Genomic DNA, 12,013 nt, shown 5'->3' with positions numbered 1-12,013 from the left:
AATTTTCTCTATATTTCACAACTATGCAAGAGAGTTCCATAAGGAATGTCTTCGTTTTTTCATTAAGGGATTACAAAGAAATCTTCCAAGTCTTAATTTTTTTCTGTTCTTCTAAAATCTTCCAGGGAGATATTAAAGAGTAGCACAGAAGGCTAAAACAAAGGTCTTATCTGTTGTTCACACAGAAAGCTGAATGTTTATTTCCATAATTACATGGGTTGGGACTTTCCATACTCAAAGCTGTTGGTTTTTTTGCAACACTGCCTGTGCATGATATAGCAAAATAAACAAAGCAGATCTGCTGCTTCAGAGATCAAAACTTCATACAGGCAGTTTTTTTCAAAAAAACTGATAGCACAGCACAGAGATAATTTACCAAGACTGCCCAGCTTCAGCAAATTACATTTCTAGCTGTTCCAAGTGGCTTAATAAAAACTACCTCTCTACTTACTAATGCTGCGTTCCCCTCTCCTTAGCTACTTACAGCAATTTCACACTTATCTTAAAAGTGCCTATTAACTGCTTGTGATCCAGACCTATTACGCTTGTCAAAGAGAGAGAGAAAGAGGGATGTCCTGTTATGCAATGTAGATCCATCACATCTCTTTTTACTCGCCTCCAAGGGAGATTACAAAAACCATAAGGGGAAAAGTATCAGGCCTTGAATCATCAACAGTCTGAGCTCCTACACCTGAACTGCAGCTTTTCAAAGGTTTCAGTGGGTTGTCTCTATTTTACCTGTTTCACCAACAGGTTAGAGGTTTCATACATAGGTACATACATAACGGGTCAGAAGGGTGTATCCTTTCTTTTATTCATCCAGGGACTTAATATAACATTTATGACCAACCATAACAGTGAAGAAAAAAACAGATTGCATGAACTTTTTCCACCTATCCAAACTCAGATACCAAACATACCTAAGAAAAATATAGGATGCCTGACATCTGGCATCCGCATAGCAATCAGGAAATCCTCAATTGTTCTTAAGAATATGGTGATTTGGATCATACAGCTTTTGTTTGTGTACCTAGCGTATTTCCAGGGCAAAAATCTCTTTCTAAACTGTTGCTGTCTTGCACAGCAGCAGACAGCAATACACACAGATGCCTGCCAGCGTGATGTTAAATACTCCGACGTCTGAGTCAGTGAACTGCCAGTACTCCATACTATATATCACAACCAAAAGCATAAAGCTCCTTGCTTTGGCTTTATCTTGTTTAAAATACTCTGTGTGATTCAAACCATTTTTTCTCCTAAAAGAACAGCACCAACGCAACTCACTCTACATGCAACTGCAAGGAGTCCCAAGAACAGCCATTAGCAGAATCCGAATTCAACATCTGTGTAGCTTCAGGATCATCCCAGCTGACTTATTCTCAATTCAATTTCATGAAGAATGTATATATAGGAACAATTTGTGGACGTTTTGGATCAGGAGGCATGAACTCTGTCATTTAGCAAAATATTATGGCCTAGTACTCAAGCAAGCTGGCAAAGACAATTTGGTCAAGCAGACACAACAGGGAAACGCCTTTCAAATAGACAGATGATTAAATGCAAGAGACAAGTTTGCCCCATCTGAACATAAATTCCTTTCCCACTTAATCCTGCACTTAAGACAGAACTAAAAGTTGTAAGGTCCTTAAAAATAATAATTAAAAAGCAAGCAGAAGACACAGGTTTTAAACTCTTGGCACCAGCACCTGACAGCATCTGGAGTTTCTCCCATCTCTAGGGCAATAAGAGGCCTTAGCAGAATGGGGAAGCCGAAACATTAAACACTCCACAAAACCCCATGGCGTGCAGAGGTAGAAGGAAGGGGTGCCAAGCCCTTCTTATCTCATTCCCTCCATTTCAGTGTGTAGCAACGAAGTCAAAGGCAATTTTGCAACTGACTTTGGCAGCTGCAGAATCACACCCATGGGTATTCACATTCACAGTAATCACGCAACCATCCTTCCATGCAAATGTACATCACATCCTCTGCAAGCACCTCACCTCACACACCAGTTCACCGCTTTATCACCGCTATGAGTGAGCAAGGTGGACAGGAGCTGATAACGGCCTCGTTGCTATGTAAAAAAAAGCAGGATCTATTGATACTAATATTTGTTCCAGAAATCTTAAAGTCTTTTAACTGTAGCCTTGATAAAATGCTGCTCTCCTGATCCTTCTGAACAGTACCAAATTTGTTACAGTACCTGGCAGTGAAACAGAGGACAGATTACAGTGACCTACCCAAACAAGCCATCTCCTTAGGTATATTTAAGTGAAAGGGCAGAAGCTAGACACTCAGGTTATTTTAAGTCTAGCTTCGCTGTTTCTGAACACTGACTAAAGGTGCTGCACCCACAGTTCTGCTTGCTAGGAAAACACACAGCACAGTGTCCTGAACCTGCTCTAATTCACTTGGCTTCATCTTCTGCAACAAACCCAAGTCTTGGACCAGCTACACCTGAAACTGCAAATCTTTCAGCCCATCTAGGTCAAGTGCAAAGATGAGGCCAAGTTTCAAACATCCCCAGATCCGTTTGTTGTACTAAATTAAAAACCTGTGACAGTCTGAATGCTTTTGCTGCAGGGTGGATTCAGAAAATGTTACCAAACCTGTAGGCACTGCAGATGGCACTGAGTCACTGGTGCTGCAAGCAAAGGTGTTCAGTTAGCAGCGAGAGGGTGATGTGTTCAAGGACATCCTTCAGTGACACCCTTCAGTGACACCTGCACTGTTTTGTGCTAACCAGACTCAGCGGCCGAATACGAGACTTTGAGAAGTTGGGATGTCACCCCCATTTTTTGTGAGATGGGTCTGGTATCCTTTCTATTAATGTTCTTTTACAACACCCATCAGCAAAAGCCATGGCAGCGAATCAGTAATAAATGGAGCAGTATGACCAGTGTGTCACATGCTGACTGTTCTTCCTCAGGTTCAACAGATACGTCCACTTGATATAAGGATCTCTCCTCTCTTGCTCCCTACTTATGTGCATCCTCCAAACGCTACAGGAAAGAAGGAAGAGAGTCTAAGCTCTAAAGTCTTCATTTCCTAGGTATTAAAATACTCCCCTGCTTTTCTAGTTAATGCCAGAATGGGTATTTCTCATTAAATCCAAGCACAGTTTGGTTCTACATGACTGAGATTAACTTTTTGTGGCATTTATAGAATTCTGTAATAAAATGTAATTAATTGTTCTTCACCATATCAGAGCCCAAACAGGATGTCAGCAATTTTATGTGCCACAAGCACACCTTTTTTATTTCAGATGTTGGAAGAGAGGAGGATGGTTGATAAAGAAGGCTTTAGTCCACTTCTCCAGCTCTGATTAAGCCTACTTAATCTCCCAGTTGCTACACTAGGTTTGTCAGTGCTGAAATACCTTCTTTAAAACAGAAGTTTTTTTTTTAAAAAAAATAACAATAAGGTATTAGGAACAGCACTTGAGAGGAAGAGGAGCCACAAGTGGTGACACTTCTCTGTGGTCTATTAACCATCAGAATGTAGCTGAGAAAATGGCAAAACTTTAAGCCCACATATATATTCATACAATCAAACAAACAAAAAAATCCACCCATAAAATAAGAACCAAACATTCAAACTTATCCTGTTTTTCCACTGAGTGTGTTTAAAAAGCATTATGGCAACACTACACACATTAATAGTTTAAAGAAAAAAAGACACATGGAGGAACTGGGTCAAATTCAATCCTTATCTAAGACGACAGATGCTAGTGCAGTCAGTTGAGTTCAGTCAAAGTCTGAATAGGTCCTATTCTAAGACTAACAAAAAGCATATTAAGAAAGGGTGCAAACTTCTATATATTATGTGTGTATATGAAAACGTGACTCAGAAAAGATGTACAATTGCCTCTTTACCTACAAGTGGCTTCTCTGCATCTTATCTATCAAGTTGTTTCCTCTCCCCTCTTCCTATCACTCATAAAGTCTAAATTGATCTGCTGAAAAATTCCCTCTACATGTATACTGCATAGCTTGGTAGGAACCATCATTTCTGTATTATTTTAAAACAGCCCCTCAGAGGCACAGATGGTTCCTGTTGAAAGCTGCACAAAGTTGTACTAGAAGCGTCAAGCCTCTCCCTGCCTGACCTCACACCCCCGCAGCTGCCCAGGGCATCTTCATCTCATACTTAAAATTTCTCAACTGGGAAAGGAAACAAGGAGGTTCTCTGCTAGCCCTGCAGTTAATTTAGGTTTTGCCACACTTCTCTGCCAATTCTGGCTGTACTAGCAGCTTTTAGCTGTCTCAGCCCACATACCACATTGGCTGTGCTACAATAACAGTTCAATTGTCACAGGATAAATCTTGTTTAAGAATCTGAGGCCAGTCCTAGTTGGAAGCTATTCTGCATGCAGCAAAATCAGGGATGGTAAGGAGTCACATCCTAGAAGAGCTGGGAACCTCAGGTTTATGGTGAGGCACAACCGTGCCCCTCCAGTTCTCGCAGCAGCCAAGAAGCCAGAAACCTGAAAAAACAGAGAGCCCTGACTCCCAAACGTCTGTGTTCACAAGTCCACAGGGTCCAAAACCAGCTCTGGGATACCCAGGGTCTCTGGCTCTTGCAGGAGCCAGACCTCTGGGCCCTTTTATGAAAGTCTGACACATTTCACCGCACTTTGGAAATTAAATCAGAGGTAAATTTAAAAACCTCACCAGGTTTACAGCACTGCGCTTTGTTTTTCTTTGCTTCTGTTTTCAGTTAAATTTCTCTGATCATACTCAGAAAAAAACCAAGACGTTATTCAGTAGTATTACTGAGTAATTCTTAAAAACCCGTGTGCCACTGAAAGCCTCCCCATCGTCTTTTCTTCTCCAATTCAAAATGCAAACACTTGAAAATGCTTTTACTAAGCCCACAAACCAGTACGGATAGTAAGAAATGGGATGAGATTTTTGCAAGAGTTATTTTTCTTGCCATTTTTTAAAGTTTATTGTTGTCACAGTATTGAAGATATTCCTTACATCTACTTCCCTAAACTCAGGAGAATGAATCCAGCTATTTCTTTAATAGGTATTTATTTCAGGACAGCTCAGTACAACCCTTTAGATGAAAGGCAGCATCACTGAGTAGCCTCACATCTTCCCTTCTGAAGGGACAAAGGCCCTATGTGCTTCCCCTACATTGCAGCGCAAAGTCCTGAGTCAACACACCACGTAAAGTGTATGTGTAAATACTGACAAAAAAAAGGCTGCTTTCTTCACTTTCCACATTGCTGCTCAAGTGACCGCCTTGTCCTACCTCCCTCCTCTCCCCTAGTCACCCACATTCACCCCAGGAACAGCCTCCATCCTATAGCAATAAAGTATGGCAGAAAATACTGAAAACCAACCGCCTCCTGTAAAATAAGCGTCACCATTAAAATTGCGAGCTGTTTCCATCCGAACATGCTAGGGGAATGCTCCTGTATCTTTTGCTTTGAGAGGAAAACAAACACCAGCTGTTCTGGCTTCTATAAAAAATTTACATTAAGTTCTTGATTTTCTAAGAAGTCTGAATTTCTCCTCCTCTGTTACGGACACCCAAATAAACAAATCAGCTCAAAGCCAAAATCCTCCAAACCACAACCCAGAGGAAGCATGCTGCAAAGCAAACTGCAAAGAAACCCAAGCCTGGAACTTCTGCTCTGAATGCCTTCTTTAATCAGACTCTGAAGGATGAATTCAGCAGGGGAGGGCAGATTCTGTTGGTTTATTTTGTTACTTATTTTAAGTTTTAGTTCAGAGTCAAATTCTCTCAGTGTTTTTCAGTTAACTGAAGGTATTTCAGCATGAGACATCAAATACCAGAGGCCTCCGTGAAATCCGTGTGACTGATCTTACATAATTAACACACTCTGACCTACTTGCTTTGAACCAAAACGTTTCAAGAGGATTTCACTAAGGGCACAATGGCTCCATGCCTACCTTCTGGGTTGGGTTTGTTTTAATACAGGCTCCTGTACAAGGTGGGGGAAGCCCAACATGCACAGGCAAACCATCAGCTGCCTGAAAGCTGTGTTGATGTGACTTATCAGCTATTTCTGTTTCCACTGACACTCAGGTTTAACCTAAAATTAGTTTGTTAATTAAAATCATATACTTCTACTACAGTAATAATATAGGGGGCCAGTGTCTCAGATGAAAAAAAAAATAATTTTATATAAGCACAAATTCTAATTGGGAGCATTTTGTATGCTGGGGTGCATCGCTTCCACTGGTCACTGGAAAAGTGGCAAAAGTAACTCAGGTCTGTGTCACAAAGTTAGAGAAGAGCAACAGTATTAGCAAAAACATAGCACTATAATTGGAACACGAGTAGCACAGCTCATTTAGGAAGCACTAGCACCCAGAAAACTGTAAAGGATCGATACACTGAGATCTCTTTTATATACATTTGAATACAGACAGGTTTGCTGTTTTGTGCAAACAATGTTCATCAGAAGTTAAGTTTTGCTCTGTATGTACCTACACATTGTCAGTCTCATTTGGTAGTCTGCTAAAACAATTAACTATATAAGAGTTTTTAAACAGCCTCCCAAGCCATTTCGTTAGATGCATTACTATTTGAAGGAGTGGATCACCCCTCGTTTTGGTTGAGGCTCCTGGTTCTCAACATTTTCTGTTTGACCCCCAGTTCTCCTGCAAAAGCCCCCCTATTTCAGCAGAACCATTCAAACACAAAGCTCCTTACATGTGCAAGCGCTTGCAGAATCAGAGCAGTGAGTAAATACAATTTTATTCCCTTTATTCTACTCTTTCCCCAGAATAAAAACGTTACTGGTCTTCTACAACATTACCTCATACCTTGTCTGTCTTTTTTTCTTGTTTTTCCAATATGGCCATGTTTTCTTTCAGAATTTTCACAATCTCAGCAGGATTTTTGTGCGATTTACTAAACAAAGGCATGGTTTTTCTTCACCTGGATTTCTTCCTTCAGGATAGAGGACGACTGCCTTAAATCAAACAAGAAACAAAAATAGCTTTTAAGGTTTATATGAAAATGCAATAAAAACACACAAAGATGTTATGAACAAGAAAAGGTTATGCCTCAGGCATTATATTTTGCTTCAGCTGCTCCGTACAGCAGTAAAAGTTCTCATGTACAGTTATTATAAGTTCATCCAGGATTCACAAGACACCATCAGCACATGGAAAGCAACTACTAGCACCTGCGCAGGAGCTGGATTCTTCCTAAAGCCCCTGACCTACAAGTCAATACTCCAGCAAGTCTACGCCTATGTCCAACATTTTCAGACACCGTGTATCTGGCAGGCTCCACTGGATTTCTGACAGGGGTTTCTGCCAAACTTCACTGGCTTCATCATGATGCACATAACTGTAGACACCAGCATACCAGAAGTGTCCTTTGTTTAGAGCATCGCAAGATAAGGCCCCAGCTTCTCTGCCATCGCTCCTTCTTCAGCTGCTTTTCCTTTTCAGACTAAAGCTTCTCAAGAGGAAGCAGTACATGCTATCCCCTAAGTCTGACTGACTTCAAGAATCTGTGGGTCAGATCTCACTTGTGTAAAACATTGCCTGAATTAAATAAGGAACAGAGGATCAGGCCCAAATAGGGACACAAATGTTTTCATGACATTTAAAAGAAAGACTGAACTTTTTAATGAAAATGGATTTGTTTGTTTAATTTAAAACATTCTTCCTCTGTATGGTCAGAAAGGCAAATACCACCATCACTGTATTTATACATGAAAGAAACCAAGTAGCTTAGTTTCTGATCCTACATAGTATTAAGTTGAAAATTGCCATTGTTTTTGCTGAGGATCTGATACAAAGATCTACTGAAGTCAACAGACAGACTACAGATGGGAATATGCTCTGGTTAAGGCAGTACCACTTTCCAGGGGGACCGTAGCACCATTCTGGAAGGCATTCCAGTTTGTATGATAACAAAAAAGAGGTAAAAAAAAAAGAAAAAAAAAGGCATAAATAATCTCAAACTTTCATCCCTTTCCACAACAGAAGAGAACCATCACCATTCCCTCCCCACACATTTGCAAGATCAGTTGTGAAAAAAAATACATACACAAACCACTCCAATCTTATTCTTCTTCAACTATTACAACTAAAAAAAAAAAAAAAAAAATAGCTTTATACAAGAGGTTTTAAAGGAGAGAATTAAACAAGCACAATACACACAGTATAAACAAGAAGATCCAGTGGTCCTTCTCCTGCATTGTCATTACTACTGACATGCTGCAGAATCCATCAGGAAGTATGACCGCATTTGTGCCATACATCAATGTGTTACTAATCCCCAAATATCCTATGGAATTAATACCCAGATTAGATATACATTCTATTACAACTTTAAATAGCAACCATATAAAACAGCCAAGTACAAAATTCAAACCACAGAGGAATCCTTTAAAATAATAATAATCATAAATATACACAGACTCTGTCCTAATGTCTATCAAAAACAATTCAAAATATTTTTGCAGATTATCTTTACAAGAACAGTTTCTATGACACACAGAAAATATTTCTAAATGCCTTATTTAAATCAAAAGTTCCTTTATTGTGTCCAGAATAGGTGAATTTGTATATAGCTTCTCATTTGTCGCTATGTCAGTTCTATGGGAATATTTTCATGTTCAGCGTCTGAAAGTTCACCACTTTCAGACTTCCATTTTCAAGCTTCCCATGGTTCAGTTCAAACTCATTTTTATTTCTGCAGTTTTGGCTACGTAACCTTCACTCCTTGGCTGAGCTCTCAACCGCAGAGTCCTGCTCCCATGGAGCTCGCAACTGCAAGCTTTGACAGCACCATCCAGCTAGCAACGGAGCAGATTCACACCTCAACCTGACAATGTGCAAGACTGAAGATTGGGTATACTAACAACTCCCTCATTTGGGCACACTCAGCTACATACAAGCACCAGAAAAGACTGGGATGGCAGTATTATACAATAAATTTGTTTAAATGTTGCTAGGAAGCACCAAGCACCCTGTAAGCTTGGACATGTTGCTATTAGTAGATTAATAATTCATAACACACTTTGAAAAGGACCTGATTCTGCATGGTTTTATTATCTGTGAAGACATGGCGTGAGGATGTGAAGATGCAAGAGAGAAAGAGTCTGAGAGCAGGAGCTTAACAGACGTGTTGCATTTCAGACAAGAAGTATTTTTATCCAAGGCAGGGTAGATTTTTTCAGATTGCTGAAGCCATGCCTTTATCTTCCCCTTTTAGAAGTCTCCACACAAGGAAAAGCAAAGGGAGAGAGAATTTGATTTTTAAATGGAAGTACTCATGAGCTGGAGGTTCTGAGACTTTTAAAAAATGAAGCCCACATTTCTAACTGAAATGTTGACTATAAATTATAAACACATTCTCCTCCCAAAAAGTAAGTTACATAGCTGTCTAGAGTATGGGGTCTGTATTTAAATAACACATAAACCTCCAACAACCAGGCTAGCACTTTTCCACTGTATAGTTACAGTCTCACCAACAAGTCACCACAGCACTGCTCAGTGACAAAATACATTTCTGTTCACTTCATATCCCGGCAGTACCCTAATCACAACAGGAGAATCACAGAGAATAGGGCAGGAAGGGACTCAAGAGAATGTTTAGTTCATCCCTCCAGTGAACACAGAAAGTCTCTGCTTCATTTCATTTATGAGTCTTGCATACAAAGCAAAGCACCTGCTGCATGCAAAGAGGAGGGAGATAGAAAAAGGGGAACAGCCTCAGATGTGCATCAAAGCACATTTTTGGATTTACCCCTTTTCAGGACACAGTTTTCAACCCATCAGCATCTGGCAAAACAAGATCCATAACTCCAGAAAATACATACTGCTAGCTGCAGGTTACTTCATGCAAGAATCTTCTATGAAGTATGTGCTATTCAGCAAACGGGTAAGTCAGTTTACTGAGCTTTGGGAGTTCTACTCCTTTATCTTACGGCTGGCTATTCCACAGAGCACATAGCAAAACAAGGACTCCTCTCCTCCAGCTTTGCTCCTCATGACTGGGTTCTCCAGCACCAAAGAAAGCTTGCTACAGCTGGGCATTTCTGCCCTGTCCTCCTCCTTGTATCAGCTCCCTGCTCTCCCAGCTTTGCTTGGAAGGTCTTCTCTTCAGTAGAGGTACTCATTTGGTTTAAATTCCCTATTCCTTTCATCACTCATTTTCAGTCTTTTTTTTTTTTTTTAAACTCAGTATTTTCCAGGCATCTAGCTCTCTGTCAAGGTTGCTTGAAATTGGCCAGTAAGTTCGAAAGTTAACATGAGAAGAACAGTAGGATGACAGGTGGACAGTGTGACCACTTAAGCTTCGTTTTCTTAAGAAACCAGTCTAAAAATAACTGAAATACAAAGATAAATGACAGCTGAAAAGGTAGCAACACAGGCTTACCAAAGGTAGCTCCTACTACAATCCTTTATTTTCAGACAGTAGAACCCATGCATCTAGCATGGAAATACACTAAACTGAATATAGTAGAAAATAAACCAGTTGAAGGAAAATTATCATGTAAAGGAAGATTGATTGCCTAAGAAGATAAGAGCAATCTGAGGACAGGATTGTATTTACAGAGGCATAGGAATTAAGAGTCTACCCAAAAATTGTGATGACTCAAAATAGGAAGATATTATCAACACAGAAGAGGACTGGAAAATCATTACCTGAGCAACTGGATTGCCTCAAGCACTGAGATAACAAAAATGGGATAAAATGTAAAAGTATAAAGTATCAGATAATGTTAAATGGCAGAAGAGACAGAGTTTGTAGATGCCCCATCCCTGGAAACATTCGAGGTCAGGTTGGACGGGGCTCGGAGCAACCTCATCTAGTACAAGATGTCCTTGCCCACGGCAGGGGGGTTGGACTAGATGACCTTTAAAGGTCCCTTCCAACCCAAACCAGTCTAGGATTCTATGAATACCTGCTTCAAGCTGATGACTTACCATGAGAAATGACAAGACACCTGATGACTACACCCATATTTTACAGACAGGAGAGACAGACACAAATCTGTGATGAATTAGGAAAGTAATTGCCAGTAGAACTACAAAAGTATTCATGCCTTTGTACAAAAATGTCTTGATGGACCTTCAAATGGAACTTGGTACACAATCCTGAACACATGCAGTCGAGTAAAATCAACAGAGATTAGAGTGGGTGCAAAGAAGGGCCCTCAGCTGGCCAGAAAAACAGAAGACCAGCATGTCCAGGAGGCTAATGGTGCTTGCCTTGGGAAGCTTAGAATAAAAATACAGGGAAGCCGAAGAAGTTATTTCAGATCAAATAAGAATAACATTTTATTTATGCAGAAGCAAATGGCTATAAACTGCCAATGAATAAACTTAAGCTGAAAATGTAAAGGTTCCTAACCATTGGAGCACTGAGGTTTTGAAATGACCTACTCTACCAGACGCACTACAAAGCAGCTGTTCATAAATTTTTGACAGTGCTGTCTGGCAGCAAGGAACAGGGCTGAATGAGCCCCTTTCTTTCCTACTTTTTAGGACAACTTTTTCCACCTAATGGTTATTTAACATACATTTTTATAACACCAGAAATGTGTTGTGGACACTCCTGAATTCGTAATGGGGGACCAGCCAAGTTCTGAAAAACATTTAGTTGTGGTGATTTCAGCAGTGCTCTTGTGAGGAGCTTACGAGACCAAGGAAAGAAACAGCTGTATCTCACCGGACTGACTCTCCTGGCCTCGGAGGCTGCCTCCCCCCATTGTGGGGAAAATGCCCCGACAGTGCTGCAGGAGCAATGGTGGTTTCCAAAGCCCGCTGTTGCCATCAGTACAGACAGGACATGTCAGCTGCCAGAGCTGGAGAGTCCAGAACATTTACTGAGCCCTACTTTTACAAAAATACTTTCAGGGAATATAATACTGTGTTCATCAGGAATAAAAAAAATGGCAGTGATTTTATTTTAGGTAAGTGACAGAAACACAAAAAGGCAATTTTAAAGCATCACTTTCTAAACGTTTGGCTGTTTCTTTTTTAGTCAGAAAAAAAAGAAAAAATA

General features: G+C 40.2%; 1 protein-coding gene across 10 annotated transcripts in view; it reads right to left on the bottom strand.

The window, feature by feature from the left end:
* Positions 1 to 12,013, bottom strand: part of CAB39L (calcium binding protein 39 like) — a 68,033-nt gene that overhangs the window by 31,517 nt on the left and 24,503 nt on the right. For 5 of the 10 annotated variants that reach the window (XM_080375110.1, XM_080375105.1, XM_080375109.1 and 2 more), the window contains one exon: positions 6,805 to 6,953. In XM_080375110.1, coding sequence (XP_080231236.1) covers positions 6,805 to 6,906 — 102 coding nt within the window. In that variant the 5' untranslated portion in view covers positions 6,907 to 6,953. Of the gene's footprint in view, positions 1 to 3,880; positions 6,770 to 6,797; positions 6,954 to 8,044; positions 8,084 to 12,013 lie in introns of those variants that run through there. The other 5 variants (XM_080375106.1, XM_080375107.1, XM_080375108.1 and 2 more) reach the window with 5 other exon arrangements.

This window comes from Falco punctatus, assembly GCF_963210335.1.
Source record: "Falco punctatus genome assembly, chromosome: 2".
Classification (NCBI taxonomy): Eukaryota; Metazoa; Chordata; class Aves; order Falconiformes; family Falconidae; genus Falco; species Falco punctatus.
Note: the sequence above shows the minus strand (reverse complement) of the source record. Positions and strands in the feature narration are given on the sequence as shown.